Raw genomic sequence first — 19,788 nt, 5'->3', positions numbered from 1 at the left:
AGATGAAATATGATGAAAGAATGGAAGAAATAACCCTAATCTTGGTAGATTGGAGCCTAAGCATCCAAGGAACCTCCTCCAAGGTGTGTGGAATAGCTCTGGACGTTTCTCTCTGCCAAAAGAATATGTTTTGATTCGCACTGGGGCTATATATAAGCCCAAAAAGATAACAGAAAGATTACAGAATCTAGCTAATAAAAACAGACAACCGCCCATGCGCCTAAGTTCACCGCTCAGTGGTTTCCCTCTAGCCGCTTTGACCGCTCAACGATCATATTTGTCGTTGAGCGGTTTGCCCTTGATTGCTCTGGACGCTCAGCGGTCCATTCTGACGCGCAGCGGTTAACTTGACCCTTTTTTTCAGCCTTTTTCTTCTTCTTTCACGGGTCTAAGTCCACTTTACTGCACTTCCATCTTCAAAGCACCTTAAAACCCTACAAAACAATGTAAAAACAAGCATAATATCTCTAAAACCAACTTTTGACTCTCACAAGACTCAACTAAGTGTTTTGCTTGATTTTAAGCTCATTCTAAGCCATAAAGGATGTGTTTTAGTATGAAATTTAAGTATAAAAATAACAGTTTTTAGACCGTTATCAAATATCACTAACTTAGTAATTATTGAATATAATGTTAAGTACAATTATTGTAGGACAATACTACTTGAGAGATGTTCGCTTTATGTTAAAGTCAAATATAATAACATTGTATTGACGTTATATATCACCTAAAAATGTACATAAAAGAGGCCCGAAATCTAAGGGAGTTGTTTAGTTTGCATTGTGCGTCACTTAGAAATGTAATTGAAAGGACTTTTTTGTTTTAAAGAAATGATTTTCTAGCATAGCTTGTGAAACTACACCATGTTAGTCATTGGAGTCAATGACAAAGATTGTGTTAGCTTGCTATATTCTTCACAACTATCTTCGTGGGATGGATAATGATGAGGCGTTGGTAACTGAAGTTTATTGAGAGTGGATGGAACAAGATATTCAATCTTCGACCGCTAAAGATTGGGATGATGATTACATATTAGGCTTAGAGATGTTATTCCAAACAATATGTAGAGATACTACAAATATAGTTAAGATATTGTATTGCTTAGTTTAATGTATACAAATGTTAACTCATTATACTATTTGTTGGATGTTTATGTATCACTGTGTTTGTTTTTTGAAATGTTGTGCTTGCAATAGTTAAAACATGAATAGAAGCATAAGTGTTTTACCAAATTCATCTGCTGGAATGTAAGAGTTTATTATTAATTGGACAATAAAAATGGACTCCAAGCTACTCAGACCATGGTTGATGAGGTAATCGAGTTGATTGTAGTTGGACGGCACAAGCTTATAATAAAATTGTGGACTTCCTTTGATAGTTTAGATAGGTTGGAAATAAAAACATTGCTAAAAATCGGAAAAGGACCCCAAAGGATAGGTGTTGGCATACCCCTTGCCATGACCTAGTACATTCATGAAGATTTGGAGACATCTATGAAAGATGGGCCTAGACTCTTTCTCTTGGGCCATCTTAAGTCATCATGAAGATTTAGTAGAGTAAGAATAATTTTGGGCCTTGTATTTTGGGCCAAGTAGTCTAGATTTTATTTGGGCTTGGTATTATGGGCCTAGTAGTGTAGGATTTCAATTAGGCCTTGTATTTTGGGCCAAGTAGAATAGGATTTTGACCAAACAAGTCAACAAAGGGTCAAGGCCCAAAGTTGACTATGCTTGGACCTCCAAAATGGGTGTGTTGACCAATGGCTCAACATTTTGGCTAAGCTTGGAGAGCAAGGGAGAATAATTTCGTCCTAGACATGTGGAAGCTTCCCTTTGGAGAGTTTTCCTCGTAGTTAGTGGCCATGTGTCACTTTAGGAATGGAGAGTTTTTTCATAGGTAGTGGCCACATGTCACTCTTGTTGAGATTGTTGACAACACAAACTCTATATCAAACTAGTTTTTGATGATGACAACACAATGCTTAATAATAGTACACATGTTTCTGCATTACATGTTCGTATTCTAGATAAATTATCATATTTGCTGAACATGTTTTGATGTACTGAGATGTATGTTCCTATGATTGATTTTGTGATATATTTGTGGAACATGCTTGTATGAATATGTGGAATATGAACTGATTGATTGAAAACATTTTATTTCACATTTCTGGAAGTAAAAGATCACAAACACCTTTATGAACTTATATTTGTTGTGACAAAGTTCTAGTCCAGTCGAATACACCTATAATGGATTCGACTATGATAAAATCTTTGTACAGATTTTGTGAACCAGTGCTATGTGAGATTTTGAGTTGAAAAGAATTTCAAAGTGTTTTTACATGTGTCATTCGACATTGTATATTGCATATTTGAATGTGTTACTGATCTGTTTGGAATTCTGTTATGCTTACACGTTCCAACGACTATATTTTTGAAAGTTAGTTAAGCATTAATGACTTGGTCAACTGTAATAAATGTGTGTTGAATTCTTTTGACTGAGAGCCTATATGTTGATTGTCTGTTATAACTGTTTTAATACAACCGACTGAATTAGTAGGCTATTCGACTGAGAAGCAATCTGTTTAACAAAAAACTATAAATAGACAGAACACGAGTTGTTCTGTGACTTTTGATGATCTGACATTTTCATTTTCCTGTTTTAGATTGAATTCTTTATTTTAACAGCTCCAAGAAGTCAATTGTGCTGACTGCATGATCATAATCTGCACGAGGAAGGTGCTTCTTGATTGATCTTTGAAGGCTTGACATTTTGTGAAGACTGTTGTGTTGATTGCTTGGCAACCTGTGAAGTCTGTTGTGATAGGCTTGGCATCCTGTGAAGAGCGTTGGTTAGACGTTGAGGATTGTTCGACGTGGGTTCAAATTGCAGAAGAGGGGATTCTTGCTGTAATTCTGGTTTTATTGTGCAGCTATATTTTGGTTTTGGGTTGGAGAAGAGATTTATATTTTTGTGTGGTGCTTCTATAAATTCCTTGTTGTAAAAACCGCAACCATTATAGTGCATTTGCTTCCTAGGTTGGAAGGACACTGGATGTAGGCATTGTTGGCTGAACCAGTATAAAAACCAGTGTTTGATTTTCTATATCCCTACACTCTTTATTTCCAGTCGACTTTATCTGTTTAGCAGTCAACTGCGTTTTTCCGTTGCATTGAACTTTCATTACTTGCATTTCAAGAAAGATAAAAAAGCTTTGCATTTTTGTATAAAGATTGCGAAAAGATTTTGTTTTTGAACAAACACCAATTCACCCCCCGTCTTGGTGTAAAACGAAGCCTACCTGTTTCTCAACAATTGGCACCAAAGCTAGTTTTCATAAGATATTTGAAAATTTAGTCGACTCTGGCTTTATTATATTCGACTATAAAAGCTGGGGATGGCTTCCTGTTTTCAAACTTTTGGTGAAGGTGCTTTAACAAACAGACCACCTCTGTTTGCTGGTGAAAATTACCCTTTTTGGAAAATTTGAATGCAAATCTTTCTTGAATCGCAAGATAAAGGAATTTTGTATGCCACTTTGAATGGTTCATATGTGTCTACAAAAACTGTTGACAATGAAACTGTTTTAAAACCTTTTACTGAGTGGACTGCTGATTAAAATAGAAAAGTTCAGTATGATGTTAAAGCTAGATATATAATTGTCTCTGCATTGACAATTTGAGTTTTTCAGGATATGTCAATGCAAATCTGCAAAGGAAATGTGGGATGTTCTAGAGGTAACACATGAAGGCACAGATGAAGTCAAGAGAGCCAGAAAGAATTCGTTCATACAAGAGTATGAATTGTTCAGAATGAAGGCTGGTGAAAACATTTACGATGTCCACTCTTGGCTTTGCACAAACTTTTTCAAATTGTGTTGTGATCGTTCTACAAAGAAAGTTTTTCAAAACTGCATTAAAGTGTAACTTAGTCGACTATGTGCGCAAGCCATTTGACTTAGTTTTGTTTTGAAAATATGTTAATGCTTGTGAAGTATAACAACTATATTTTATATCTTTGACTAAGCATTAACATTGAGTCAGCTGCATTAAATGCGTAATCAATTAAGTTGGTTTGATTGTTGTTATCTGTTATAATTGTTGTATCTGACTGTGTATAGTCGACTCCATTAGTAGCATAATCGACTAGAGGACCGTCAGTTTTGTCATAAACTATATATAGACGCAAGTTTGATTTCTGAAAGAGACTTTTGTGATTTTAATGCTTTCAACGATTCTTTTCAGATTTGCAGAACGTGCTAAGCTCGCACAACTCATCAAGAAAGACCATGGAGATCATTCTTTGGTGGACGCTTACAGAGCAAGAAGTTTATGCTCAAAGACAAATTGATCATACTGTACAATGAGGTGTTTTTGATTCGTGATCAACTACTTCTCTCAATCTTGTGAAGATTGTGGCTGCCATGTTGTGATCATAGGAAGAGGACGTGTTGCATTCTAGGACTTTGAGGATTGTTCAAAGTTATTAAAGACTGCAGGATAGGGGATATTTTGCTGCTATTCTTTGTGTGTATATGCCTATATTTTGGTTAGAAGGTTAGAGATGTGTTTTATATTTTGATGTGGAGGTCGCTATAGAAATCTTGTTGTAAAACCCTTGACCATTATAGTGCATTTGCTTCCTAGGATTGGAAGGACACTTGATGCAGGCAGTTTGACTGAACCAATATAAAAACTTGTGTTTGATTTCTTTATCCCTGCACTTTTACATTTCAAGTTGACTTTACATTTTACGTAGTCAACTATTTTCCGCTGCACTTGAAATATCTTTTTCCTTGCGATTCAAGAAACTTTTGAAAGTTCTCTCTTTTAAGATAAAGATTTTAAAAAGACTTTGATTTTTGTATTTCACCAATTCACCCCCCTCCTCTTGGTGTTAAAATTAAGTCATTCTATTTTCAACAATCTCCATAGGTAACAAACCCTTTATTCTTTTTCTCAAAGCTTATGAACCTTCTCTTGTCACTCGTCATGTGTCTTGAGCATCCACTATCAAGATACCCCAATGACTTCTTTAATTTTGAAGGTTCCTAAAAAACAAATTGATGAGTCAATATTTTCTTGACTGTATTTGGTTTATTGCACTTAAATAAATCAGGGAATTGTGCTTAATTGTCTGGTATTTTCCTGTTTTTCCTAATTATGCTTAATTTCATCGGAAATTCTTATTTTAGTTAATTTGAATTTTCTGAGCTGATTAATTGCATTTTTAATTGCAGGGAAAATATTGGAGATATATTTTGGAGCATTAGGAAGGAGGCAAATAAATTAAAGACTCTACAATTAGGCATTTCAAATTTTAATTACATTGTAAATTAGTAGTCTAGAAAGCTTTCATTAAACTTGTGCACATTGGGCCATTGTTGGCAAAATTTATGATTGGCCCAAAATTGTAAGACACTTGGCACCTCCCTAGGGTTTCTTTTTGGGGTGGACCCCACCCATTTCTAGGGATTCTCGGTCATGAAAGTGCGGGAGCCGACCACACACTTCTTGTCTCCACTTTTCATTTCACTTTGCATGTATGAACTCTCTCTTGGAGACCATGATGAGTGCTTCGGTTTTTGAGCTATGGAATGACCAAGATCACGTTTTTCCTCTTCTTTTGCTTGCAACTTTACTTATTCTTGCTTAATGGAAGGGAGATCTATCACTTCTCTTCTTGCATTTTCCATTTGAATGTTGAAAGCTTGAGCTTGGAGGTGGTTCTTTGCATGTTCATGGTTGCTCCTTTGGTTAATGAAGACCCATTTTGCATTTTTATTTTCTCTTTGCTGCACCATATTTTCATGTTCCTCTTTGAGTTTCTCTTGTTCAATGATGAAAATGTATTGCATATTGAGTTTTGGAGTGAAGAAAGCTTGAGTTGATGCATGGTTGTTGGGAGCTTGAACCCTTTTCTTCTTGTGCTTTTACTTTGATGGGTGGAAGAAATTTTTGAAGTGTATTCTCTAAATTTGAGTGTTGGACGGTGCTGCAAGAATGGTTAGGGATTCCATTTTTCTTTTAGCAAAAGTTTGAAGAAAAGTGAGTGTTGGGTTGGTTTGTCGAAGTTAGAATATGACTTTGATGTTCTTTTATTTCTTTGGGAGTTGAAACTTGGTTTTCTTAGTGCATTCTCAGTGGTAATAGGTGAAGAAAGGTTTTGGATGCTTGTTTGGTGGAGGAAAAACCGTGTGGTGTTTGGAGGAGAGAGGAATTGGCTTCATTTAATTTTTACCTCATTTGGTCATGCACATGAAGGGCACATTTTCCATAGAAAGAATCTTTCCAATTTGGTGTTCATCTTCTTGCTAGCTTGACCGTGACTTACCTTGTGATGGAGAATGTTTTGTTTTTGTTTTCTTCCATTTGACTTTGCACATGTGGCACCTTGGTAGAAGCAATTCCATTTTGTTGGTCTTTGGGCATTGTATACGTTACTTCTTGTGTTGGAAGGAGAAAAAATAGTTGTTGACTTCTTGGAGAGAGTATGACACGGTTTTTATGGTAGAAAGGTGGAAGGAAGCATTTCATTGGAGAGTGTAGCACATGGGACAAAAAAAAAGAGAACATATTTAATTGTTTCTTAAAGAAAGAAAGCAAAATGAAGTTGGTGTTGCAACCTCACGGCCAAGAGGTTATCCTTGGCTATTTGCACTTTAAAATTCATTTGGTTGGTGAATTGGGTCACGTGAGTTACTAGGAAAAAGTCATGTTAGTTTATTTCTTTTGTTTTAAATTAGTTTGCATGGTGGGTTGAGTTGTTTTTCATCTCTTTAATTTTTAGTGTTGCATTTTAATAATTTTAATTGAGTTAGATATTTGTTTGTCACATTGTTGGGGTCTTGTATTTTATTTTGTTTTAATGTTGTCTAGTATGTTTGGTAGCGATAATATAACTGTCATGTAGTTTAGGTTAGTCGGGTTGGTCATTAATAAATTTACTTTGTTTCCTTGAGATTTCTTGGATTGTTCTTGTGATTATTATGTTCTGCCTGACATTCTATGAAATCTGACTGTGTTCTTGCAATGGGTATACGCTTAGTTGCCCAATTGGTGATTGTATCTTTGCTTAGTTAATCAATCTGTATAGAACACGTCTGATGGAATAGGTGTATTGTGTTCGCTTAGTACGTGATTATGATAGCATGATTAACCTTCGGTTAGCTGTGTTGGATTAGAGGCTAGAGCAGTTTATTCATGAGACTGTTGCACTTTAATTGTCATGCTGCTGCTCTGATTTCGTTCAATATTTAATCTGTTGTGTGCCTGCGATTAGGTATACGCTTAGTTTCCTAATCGGTGTCAAATCTTCGCTTAGTTGATTAGACTGCATGATGGATGACTAATTAAATTTGTGCATTGCATTCGCTTAGTCTGCAATTTTGAAGACCGAATTAGCCTTCACTTAGTTGGGTGATTCGTGTCGGATTTGGATTAAAGTAGTGTGTACTTGTCGTTAATCTGTGATTGGAAGCATAGTAATTGAGTTAATGACCAACCGTTTTCATTCTGCATTTGATTCCATTTTTACATCTNTGTTTGCAATTCCGTTTTTACATTTCTGTTGCATCCGTGTTTTAATTTAGTTTATCCGCATTCACAATCCTTTCACAAACCCCCCCACTACGTTTTAGACCTAATTCCTGAACCACATTTGGTCCTTGAGAGACGACCTAGGAGTCACTTCCTAGTCTATACTGCATTCTTTTATGCACATTAAATTTTGCATGGGGTGCGACACCCATCACAAATTAACCAAGAACTTAGGTCTCCAATCTCATTATGGGTCCTTGGGGTTAGTATAAAATTTGGAAAATCATTTCACAAGTTTGACCAAAACATATTTTCCATTTGGTACACCAAAATGCTTTATATTACACGTGTTAGAGGTGTGACCATGTTTCATATAATAGAAGCAATAAACACCATGCAATTTGGTTTTCGCAGTTGTTCCCTTTTCAATCCAAACTCTACATGTTCTACTATTATGATTTCTCCTATTATGATGCACATTTATGTTTTTAAGTGTATTCTTCCTAACCTCATTTTTCACGTAGGGTGCAGATTTAGTTGCTTTTGCAAGCAAGTTTTCTAGAATGTCAATATCAAAAATATGACTGATACAAGACAAGCATTCAACAAGATTTGCAACAACATTAGACTCCTTCAATTCTAAATTACAAATCTTATTTCTCAAAATTACTTCTTCATCTAAAGCCTTTTCATACTTAATTTTCAAATCATGAAATTCACTTTTCAAAATCTCATGTGCAACATCCTATTTTTCAGATTCATTAAGCAATTCAAGAAAAGCTTTCTACAAGTCTAATTCACTAGTTTCAAAGCTAGAGTCACTTACTTGGCTTGCAGTGCCATCAATATCTTCCGTTAAACACAAGTTTTCTTTTTCACCTGAGTCACTTGAACTAGATAAGCTAGAATCATTTTCTTCCCAAGCAATGTATGCTTTCTTCTTCTTCTGAAACTTATTTTCTTTCTTTACTTCACTTCTTTTGTTTTTAGGACAGTTCGCTTTGATGTGTCCTCTTTCTCCACATCCATAACACTTATAGCTTGAGGAAGACCATTGATTATCCTTCTTTTCACTTTTAAACTTGTCCTTACCCTTAGCTTTCATGAACTTAACAAATCTTTTTATCATGGGGCTCATGTACTCATCATCATCAGAATCATCTTTTATTCTTGAGCTTTTTCCTTTAGAGACTTCAGTTTTGAATGCCAAGGTCTTCTTCTTTCCTTGGTTTCTTCCACAGTCAATATATTGAGGTCAAGCTCATGCTCTCGGAGCTTTCCAAACAATATCAGAATGGAAATTGAAGATAAGTTTTGTGACTCTAAGATTGCGATCACCTTGGGCTACCAAGACCTGTCCAAAGATTTTAAGATTTTTACATTTAGTTCATCAATGTCAAAGGTCTTACCCAATCCAGTAAGATGGTTGACGATATGAGTGAAGGGCTTTTGCCCGTCTACTATGGTTTCTCTAGGTTGCATTCTGAACATTTTGTACTCCTAGATCAAGGTATTCTTCCTTGCACGCTTTACATGATCTATACCTTCATGAGTTATTTTGAGGACCTCCCACATTTCCTGTGTTGTCTTACAAACAAATATGCTATAGAATTCATCAAGCACCACGACAGAGAAATAATATTTATAGCCTTAATATCAAATTATGCTCTTCTATTTTTCTCAAGAGTCCAAGACAAATAAGGCTTTTCTTGTTGAACACCATCAACAATTTGGGTTGGGATAAAAGGATTATTTTCAACTGCTTCCCAGATGCATTTGCCAATAGACCCCATAAAAATTTGCATTCTGGCTTTTCATAAGGCATAATTATCACTGATGATCAGTTGATGGAAGAACCCTCAGCATAAAATTGGTTATGTCTGACCATTTTCATAAAATTTGAAAAATTATCAAAGCAAGCTCTGATACCAATTGTTGGAATTGGTATCGCACAACGGAATGTTTAAATAGTGTGTAAACGAACAATAAATAAGAGGGGAAGGGTGAATTGGTTCTTTTTGAAAAATTTAATTTTCTTTTAGGACTTTTTTTCGAACAGTTTGTAAATAAATATTGCAGAGATAGATAAAAGCACACACATAATTTTATCTTGATTTGAATAAAAAGATTCTACGTCTAGTCGTTAATCACTATAAATGAGTGATTAACTTTTCACTAAAAATCATTTTAAGATTACAATGAGAGTAATGAAATGATAAGAGCAGAAGACACCTTCCTTTGACACACGAGGAATAATACATTTTCCTTACTCATGATTCCCTAATGTTATAAAGTCTACAATAGTTCCTCATGCTATATACTTGGTTCTACTATGATGAACTCATTCAAGCTTTTTACACAAACCTCAAACTGATTGAGCAAGGGTACGTGTTCAATGAGGTTAACAGAACAATGATCAAGATCACACCTGTGAAATTGTTAACTATTAGCAATCTTAAATATCAAGGTCAAATTTTTTCGTTTCTTCATATCTTTGAAGACATAGACTACGCCCGCCAAACAACATTGAGCTCCATGGTTAGACCAAAAATTTCAAGGTCGCAATATTATAAATGCAGGAAGTTTGAATATCAATGATCTAATGAATAGGTCTAATGAATATAAACACCATTTAAAAGAATGAATTTATGAATTTCATGACTCTATTGAATAGGTGTTGATCATTGTTCTATTTACTTTATTTTATTTGAATTATATTAATCAAGTATGTTTTTAATATTATTTGAATAAGAGGTTTTTTTCTTATATTTGTTTAAGTTTTCAATTATTTCTAATTTCCCTTTGTTTACTTTTACAACTATTATAATTTATATTGCAACAATTCAACCTTGACTACCATTATGCCATTACCACCATATGCAAAATCCCTATCACATACTCATCATGAGGTTCAAAAAGAAAAACCCTTGTCATTAATGACCTTGATTTCCAGTTTGATAACCTAACACTTGAGCTGTATGATGTCATTGACGTAATGGGGGCGGAAATTGCTCATTTGAAGAAAATCTCTATTACGAAAAATCCTTTCAATTGAAAGAAGAAACTTCCTCCTTTATCAAAAAGTCGACGTAATGCATAAAAACTCATAACTTGAATACAAGAAAATTGACATTTCAAAGATGTTAGGAGCAATAAACATTCAAAATGAAAACATAATGGAACAGATCTACGACATACTTTTCTCACATCTATCATAATCAAAACGTCTTATAGGAATGTTTCCATAACATTGTTGGAATAGGTTGGTTTCTTATATGAATTAAGGTGATTGACTTCAATCTTTGTTACAAAATATTTTTGTGCTTTCTTAATAATGTATTGTAATATTTGAAGTATACTGGACAATTAAATATGTCTAACATCGGATGAACTCAATTTCACTTGATGAAATGCTTTTATAATTACCTATTATGTTTGTTATAATGTTTTGTCAGTTGAGTATCACATCTAAAATTTTGTTGACAATTTCTATTGTAGACAATTTCATTTAAATTATTTTCACCAAATACTACAATTTTTTTAATAAATTACTTCCATTTTAAATTATATTAACTTTAATCAACCACATTTCAATTTAAAATAATTTCATCAATTCAAAATATTACTTAATTTTATTTAAACTAAGCACCCACAATTTATTTCAACTTAATTTCTATTAATCTCATTTTATTTATATATAATTTCACCACTTTAGATTCAATTTTATCAATTAAAACATTTTTTTTCTAATCTATTAAAACATTTTATTTAAAACATTTTATTTGTCCTCATCTTTCCTCTAATCCAAACATGTTGTTTCTTTCTACACCTCCCTCTTTTCTTCCTACACCATCCTTGCATTAACAAAATGACAAATTTACCCCCTTCTTGATGAGGCCTCTATTGTTGCCCACAAGATTAAGGACGAGGTCTTCGCCACTATGTGCTAGATTAAGGACGAAGCCTTTATTGTCGTTGATAACTCCTCCACCTAGCATTGTCGATAATAGCATTGCTCTTACTCCTACCTCCCTCGCCACACTATTGCAGACAAGGCTTTTAACAAAGGTTAAAAAGGGATTTTAACAATAGTTACAACTTGTCTTTAATAAGGTTTTTATTGTAAGTTGGAAGTAATCAACAATAACTACCATCATCGTCATTTGAAATACTTATGACCATGATTTTAATTTAAACTATTGTTATAAGTAGAAAATAAGAAATGAAAAAAATTATAAAATAAAAAGACAATGAAAACACAATTAAGATGATGTTGGATGTGACACTTGCAAGGAATAGAGGGGATATGTCAATGGTCAATAAGGATGCTGACATGGGGATGACAGAAACACAATCATAAACATGAGCAAATATGTAGCGAAAACATAGGGAGTTGGGAGTTTATGAAGTCTTTGTCGGTGTCTTCCTCAACTGGAACATTTGCAAAGGTGGTTGAAGAATAATAGTGAAAAAAAAGAAGAAAATGAGAGAGAATAAACATTTCTATCAAAGACTAGTGACACACAAGAGAGAAGGAGAAATTGGAGATTGAAACATAACAACATAAACAACAATCATTTTTTGACTAACCATTAGTAGTTCTCACTTTAAAGACTTTTAACGATGATTTTGTGCCTAATCGTCATTGTTTCATTTTTAATTTTAGATTTTTAACAATGATTCTCTGTCCAATTGTTATTGTTTTCTTTTTAATATTTTACTATTAACAATGGTCCCTATCCAACAAACAATAATTGTTTTTCACTCTAAGAATGTTCAACAATGTTGAGCAGAGATTCGTCTTTATTTTCCTTGATTTTTTTTTTTTACTTTTAACGATGGTTCTCATAAAATTGTCGTTAAAACCTTTTTCTTGTTTACAAATTTGTTGATGTATCCTTTTACATTCATGACTTCTTACTCGTCATTAATATATATTGTTATGGATTTTTTTTACTATTGTCATTAGTGTTCATGCACTTATAGATCCAATAATAGTATTTTTATTTTTTTATTTCAAGAGTTCCTTGGAAATGTAAATCTCTACCCACGTGAAAAATGAAACATAGGATGGAGTTTTTATTTTGAAAATATGAATCATGGTAGAAGAACAAGAAAATGAAAGGAAAAGAAGCAATCAAAATGAAGTGTGCAATTTTGATTTAGAAAGTGTTAAAAAGTATGGGAGAATAAGAAGCAAACGTAACCATGTGTAGAATTTTGATTTTGAAAATGTGAAGAAATATAGGAGAAGAAGAAGAGAAGAAGCGTGCAGGTGGACATCCAATCCTGAATAAGAATTAATCAATTCAAAAATACCTTATGAAACACTAAATCTAGAAGGATTAATTTTAATACATTCCAAAATTATTTAATAAAAAATATATTCAAATTAACATGAAAACATTCTAACACCATCGGAGACCACCACCAATCACATAATTAGAAACCGTCACTAATCACACAAACACAAATTACCACCAACCACCACGAATACCCATAAGAATAATAGGAATATTTTAAATATTAAGAGGCACAGAAAAAAAAAACAAAGGTGGTAAAGAAAGAAAAAACCATAAAACACTTTTCATTTTCACTTTTCTTTCCATCTAAATACATAATAAAAATTAAACCATAAAAATCTAATAAAAAATATAAAATTTTAAATACTTATTAGAAAAAATAATAAAAATTTAAATAAAAATAAGCAAGTCTATAAAGAACTCGAAGCCTTAATTAAATTTAAGCGGTTTTATCGCAAACAGAATTCTTGCACCAAAAGAAAGACACTACCTAATTATTTAACAAGTAGGTCAAATTTATTGCATCTTAAATTACAAAACGTTTTGGTAATCTTATAATGCCTACTTCTCACAAAGAATATATAGTGACTTTGTTTTTAATAATATTTTCCTTTTGAGATAATATTGATTGAGCCACAGTCAAACAAATAATATTCCTTTAATTGGAAATCTGAATTTTGATTCACCATAAATTCCTATATTTTTAAATTTAAGAGTCAAATTCATTAATACATATAACGACTTTCACCGTACTTAACTGAAAATATAAAAATACATTTTTTTTATAGAATCACAAAAAATAACTGACAAGAATTTATGGTATAACTGTGTGAGTGCAAAGAAAGAAAGAAGAATTAAAAAAAAAAAATGTGGTGTGAAGGCGCCCCTTGGTCATGATGATGCGGTGTTAATGTGAAATCCAATCACGTTTGCAAGTGCTGAATGTCCCTATCCTACCCGCATTTCAATTATCAGGACCCACATAGTGCAAAAGAACACACCACCAACCTCACTCACCGCTCTCACTCTCACTCACCCACCCTCAACACATATATACCAACCTACATACAATCCCCGTTGCGAGACAGAAAACAAAGTGTCGTTTCGTATCGTGTCGCAATGGCCATGGCACTTCGCAGACTTTCCTCCACCATCAACAAACCGTTCTCCCACGCCACTTCCATTTATCGCACTGTACTCTCTCTCTCTATCTCTCTGTATATATTTTCTTTTATTCTTTGTTTTTGTTTTGGAATCGCAATACTCTGTGCTTTGTTGCAGTCGTCTTCGCTCTCTGCTCACGAAAAAGAGAAATCTCGCGCAGATGTAAGCCAATTCAGATTTTAATTGAAAATTTTCGCTCGCATCTAATTGAAATATTTTGTTCGTACCTGATTGAAGACTTCTATCAATCGCAGTGGACGAAGCAGCTCAACGATCCTCTCGAGGTTGTGGATCCCGAGATCGCTGACATAATCGAACTCGAGAAAGCGCGCCAATGGAAGGTGAATCCAAGTTTTGTTCTAGCGTGCTTTGCTTTGGATTGATGAAAAATGTTTCTGATTTTTCCTTGGATTGTTGTTTGAATTTGTTTGACGTTTGTTTGTATGGAATGCCAGGGATTCGAACTTATTCCTTCCGAAAATTTCACGTCGCTGTCGGTGATGCAAGCCGTTGGATCGGTGATGACAAATAAATACAGCGAAGGATATCCAGGAGCTAGATACTATGGAGGAAATGAGTATGCTGATCTGGTTATGAACGTTTTTGTTTCGGATTCTGAAATTTATCGTATGTTCGGTGTGCTGATTTTGGAGTTACGTGCATGATTCGGCGTTTAGGTACATTGACATGGCTGAGACATTATGTCAGAAGCGTGCGCTTGAAGCTTTTCGGTTGGATCCAGCAAAATGGGGAGGTACGTAAGCACGCAAGTCTACTGTTAAGCAATTTGAGTTTCCTTATTATTCGGATCTAGAGTGGTCTTGTGCATGTTGAGGCATTGTGAAGAAGAAATTGGGAACATTGTGGTTTTTATTTTGCTTAGTTCTTAGATTTTTTCTTCTTGTTTTTTTTTTTTTTTGTGACGGTTAGGATTTTTTGGGAGCGTTGCTAATATATCGTTGTTGGAGATCACTTAAATTAAAAGAGCTGTTATCTTTCTCTGATGTTAATCATTCAAGGAACTAGTATACGTGTTTGTGCTTTATAGATGTCTTAGAACAGGATATCTTTCTCTATTGTTAATCATTCAAAGAACTAGTATACGTGTTTGTGCTTTATAGATGTCTTAGAACAGGAGACAGGGTTTTGTTTTATGTTCCGTGCATTTAAAAGTAAAACATGGCATGAGATTACAAGATGGTGTATCCTAATTATGTTAAAAAGAGAGGAAACAAGGAAAATAAATATGGAACCTTTTTGTTTTTGTGCCAAATTCTCCTTGGGTGTACATCTTGATATATTAATCCTTTGCTGTGTGCAAATGGATATTTTAAGTGTTTTTTTTGTAAACAAATTACTTCTAAAATAAACATTAGAGAGTCATTTCCCACCTCCAACTTTCATTTTTGCTTAATCTGATAGTTCTATTTAGTAATTGTTAGAAGTGGACTTTAAGCCTAACTCAACCCTTAGGGACAAAAAGGACTGAGATTGAGGGAGGGAGACAAGGAAACATGACTGACTCCTTTTGGAGGAAATTTTAGATCCATTTGCAAAGGTTATGAAATAAGATTTTTCTCAAAAAGAAATAGTTGAGAACAAAGAGGTATTACCGGAAATGTGATCAGAAGCACCTGAGTCAATTACCCATGAATTTTGACCTTCCATGGATTGAGAAATGCAGGTTGTTGATGTACGGTGAGATTGAGATGGTTCTGCCAAGCTGTTGGACTTTAACCTTAAATACTCTTGATATTCATTCTCGGCGAACTTAGTAGTGGATGTTTCAATCTTCCGAGTGGAAGTTCCAGTCTTCGAAATATTGGCGGTTTTAGAAGGGAAACCATGTAAGGAATAACAATTCTCTTGAGTGTGACCCATCCTTTTATAGTATGTGCATTGAGGACGTCTCCGACCTCCTTGCCCTCCTCCTCTGGTGCCACGTCCTCCTCTTCCTCGTGTGGCAACCATGATAGATGGTTCCACTAGTTCATGCGTTTCCTGAGTTTGAGCACGGGTACACGCAGAAGGCGAGTGGTCAATGTTTCCATGGAGGGGACCTCAAGACTGGTTAGAAGTTGATCTCTGAGATGATCAAAATCGGGATGTAGGGCACGAAGGATCAACACCATGTAAAATTTGTCTAGTTTCTTTTTTATATCCTCTAATGGATCCACTTCCAAAAACATGAGTTCTTCGACAACAGATTGGGCTTCAGCCATGAAGGACATCATATCATGGTCTGTCATTTTAAGAGATTCAACTTGTTTGTAGTGTCATAGAGACGTTGAATATCATTGGCGGACTATGGCACCGAACATATACTGCAAGACAGAAACCAGAGCGGGATCGACCCTCCCGCTCTGATACCATGTTAGAAGTGGACTTTAAGCCTAACTCAACCCCACAAAACCGGCTTGTAGGGTGAGGTTTGCACCCACTTATATACACTGAATTTTTGGCCTTATCTCTAGTCGATGTGGGACTTCCAACAGTAACTTATCATTGGCAGTTAGAAAAAAATAGTGAGAATCAGGAAGAACTTTAGGTCTCCTTATGTTTATATTGGGGTTCAACACTCAAGTTTCTGGAAGTAATTATTTTGCTACTATAAGCTACTGATCTTTTCCTTTCTTCTACCCACGAAAGAAAGTGACTTATGGTTTGAGTTCTTCATTCTCTAGAGAAACATTTATTTTTAGGTTTAAGATTTATCTTCTTCCGTCTTATAGTGATCGAGGACAGTCTTATCTTTTAAGACCTACCTACTGAATGCTTGTTTTGAATAACTATGACCATGCCACAATGGTTTCACTTATACTGGTTCCCTTAATGTAGTCATCACTCTTTCCACTTTTCAATTTTATACCTGATTCAAGAAATTTGTATATTAAATGATAATCCTTGAGAAGTTTTTAATATACACTGGAGGATTATTGATTATCCTCGAGAATTTTTTAATATAGTGAAGTATTATTTCAATTCATTTTATATTGGACAGTTAATGTACTTAACACATTGATTATAAACACTTATTTTGGAGTAAAACATGTGATAGAAATTCATTAATATGAATGGATAATGTGTAAAGCTCTTCTGCTTTTTAAATTTGATGCATATTATTTTAGCTTGCTTGTTGCCTTGTTGGATAACTAGTTTGAACCTGTGTTATTCTTTCTTTGGATCATTCATTTGTTTTTTCTAGTATTTTCCTCCAAAATTTGGGGGAATACAATTTTGATAATGTGCTATCTTCGAGAATCTAATGTTCTCTGCTTTTTGCCAGTCAATGTGCAATCATTATCTGGATCCCCTTCTAACTTTCAAGTTTACACTGCTTTATTGAAACCTCATGAGAGAATTATGGCCCTGGATCTTCCCCATGGTGGACATCTATCGCATGGTTATCAGGTTAAGTTCTGATTATCAGTTGTGCTCATTGTACCTGCCACCATGAGTTGATAATGTTATCAAGTTTGCAATAAGGACGTGATGAATGAATGCCATGGCAATAGCTCATATTAGGTCATTCGCCCCTTTTTTCTCAAATAAATAGGTACTTAGTGATCAATAGGCTTTAATTTTGTTTCATTTTGTAGATAAGAGAAGTTTTCGTTGAGAAGGAGAGTTTAAAAAAGGACTCCTTCCGATGCTATGATATTGCTCTCCAGTAAAGAAAGGAAGACTAAACAAATTAGTTCGAAAGATAAACCCAATCATTTTAAATTTCACACCTAGAAACACCCTTAAGATATCCATGAACACAAACCCACAAGGAAGCTAAGAAAAAAAGCTTTCCACATAAAAAGGTGAGGGAGGTATAAATTTATAGATAAAAAATTTAAAAATCATCTTCCAGTCTCAAACTTTTGTGATTAAAATCAGTTCTCACTGAACTACTATTTTAGATGATTGCAAAGACTGTGAGTAATGTAAAATATTTCAATAGGACTGGAACGTTTTGAGAAATATCAGCACCTTATGAAATCAAAAGAACAGTGTTGTCTGAAATCTAACCTCATAATCTTTCGTTTGCTATTCCTCCTTACAACCCTATTTTATTTATTCCTTGTTCACAAGTTTTTTATACGTTTGTATCATGCAGACCGACACCAAGAAGATATCAGCTGTATCAATATTCTTTGAAACCATGCCATACAGATTGAATGAGAGCACTGGTTATATCGATTATGACCAGGTAGGTAGGTACCATTGTATTCTGTGTATAGTGAATATTTCTTTTTTATTGAGAAACTTTTAACTACTCCAACTGCTTCTATTTCAGTTGGTACTCACTGTTACCTTTTTTCCAATGAGTTGAATATTTTTCTTTTACTTGATGCTAATTACAGAATGTGCTGGTAAAGATTTTCTTGATAAAATCATTATCCTATGAAATATTGCAGTGACTGAATTTTAGAGATACATTAATTGATCCCTGCTGCCAATAAAAGAATCTAAGGTGTATGGTAGGGATAAAGAATGTAGTAGGAGAAGATTTGGTGGTCAGATGCTGAATTGGCTAATGTGAAAGGACTAGGACCATAGAGGAGAGAATATATTTGTTCAAATCTTTCAATAGTTTATCATTTCATGATCAAGATTGAAATATTTTGCCCTCTTAGTTGCAGATTGCCGTAATATTCATTGTTCTACTATCTATTCTTGTTTATTGCATAAAGTATTTGTTAAAGAGCCTACATCAACTAGATATAAGGACACTTTATAGTATATAAGAAGATGTAAATCTCACCTTACAAACTAGTTTTTGTGAAGTTGAGTTTGGCCTAACTTTGACTATCTTAAAATGGTATGAGAGCCATACAAAGCTTATTATAGTCAAGTTTGTTAAACCTATTGTATCACATACTATTGGGTTCTCCAAGCCCCTACTTGAGATGTCTAGTCCTCGATGTTAGAAGTGTGTTTTAAAGAGTACAAATAAACTGGATTTATGAAGTTGAGTTAAGTTTGAATTCTACCTACTTAAGAGTATTTACTGCAAATGGGAAAAAAACATTTGTCTGGATTTAGTGAAGGGTTAGATTCACACTTATTTGCAAAGATCTTGTTTCATGCATATTGTTGGTGGCAGTGTAGTCAAAATTGTGCTTTAAAATGTGTAACTGCACGATTCCACTCACCATGATAGGATATAATATGATAGGTTATAATGGGTATTAAGGCAGGACAGAGAAAACAGTTTAGGAATTAATTGTTGTTGGTAGTTAGAAGTGGGCTGCCGTTATAAGAAGGCAAGGGGGGTTTAGTAGAAGGGGGCTTTTGGATATTTAGTGTATTGATAGGATGTTAGGGTATAAGGTGGGAGGATATTCGGTATAAGTTAATCAGAGTAAATAAATATAGTATAGGTTAATTAGAGTAAATAAATATATAGGAGGTTGTTCCTATGGAAGGGAGAGTGCTCCCTTGGAGAAAGATTGTAAGCACTTCATTCTTTGACTACAGAAGCAATATACATTCATAGTCCTTCTTTTGTGTGTGAGTGGGTACTGTGGGGAGTGAAAGATTGGTTTCTTGACAAAAGAAACCTAACACACCATGTATGGTTTAGAGCCCATGCAAGATCGTGTTACAGTGGGATCTTGCATGGTTTCACTTTCTTTCTTTCCTTCATGGTTTCACGTTTTTCTCCTTCACTTGCAACTGTGACATTTTTTTTAGTTATGTGTGTGTGTCTATGTATGTGTATATATATATATATATATATATATATATATATATATATATATATATATATATATATATATATATATATATAT

General features: G+C 34.2%; 1 protein-coding gene across 1 annotated transcript in view; it reads left to right on the top strand.

The window, feature by feature from the left end:
• The first annotated feature begins 13,773 nt into the window (after window positions 1-13,773).
• LOC106764877 (serine hydroxymethyltransferase 2, mitochondrial) overlaps window positions 13,774-19,788 on the top strand; it is a 10,127-nt gene continuing 4,112 nt past the window's right edge. Inside the window, exons 1-7 of the mRNA XM_014649305.2 lie at window positions 13,774-14,035; window positions 14,123-14,167; window positions 14,260-14,346; window positions 14,461-14,582; window positions 14,683-14,759; window positions 17,292-17,416; window positions 18,111-18,203. Coding sequence (XP_014504791.2) covers window positions 13,784-14,035; window positions 14,123-14,167; window positions 14,260-14,346; window positions 14,461-14,582; window positions 14,683-14,759; window positions 17,292-17,416; window positions 18,111-18,203 — 801 coding nt within the window. The 5' untranslated portion in view covers window positions 13,774-13,783. The remainder of the gene's footprint in view (window positions 14,036-14,122; window positions 14,168-14,259; window positions 14,347-14,460; window positions 14,583-14,682; window positions 14,760-17,291; window positions 17,417-18,110; window positions 18,204-19,788) is intronic.

Source organism: Vigna radiata, chromosome 6 (genome assembly GCF_000741045.1).
Source record: "Vigna radiata var. radiata cultivar VC1973A chromosome 6, Vradiata_ver6, whole genome shotgun sequence".
NCBI classification, from domain to species: domain Eukaryota; kingdom Viridiplantae; phylum Streptophyta; class Magnoliopsida; order Fabales; family Fabaceae; genus Vigna; species Vigna radiata.
Note: the sequence above shows the minus strand (reverse complement) of the source record. Positions and strands in the feature narration are given on the sequence as shown.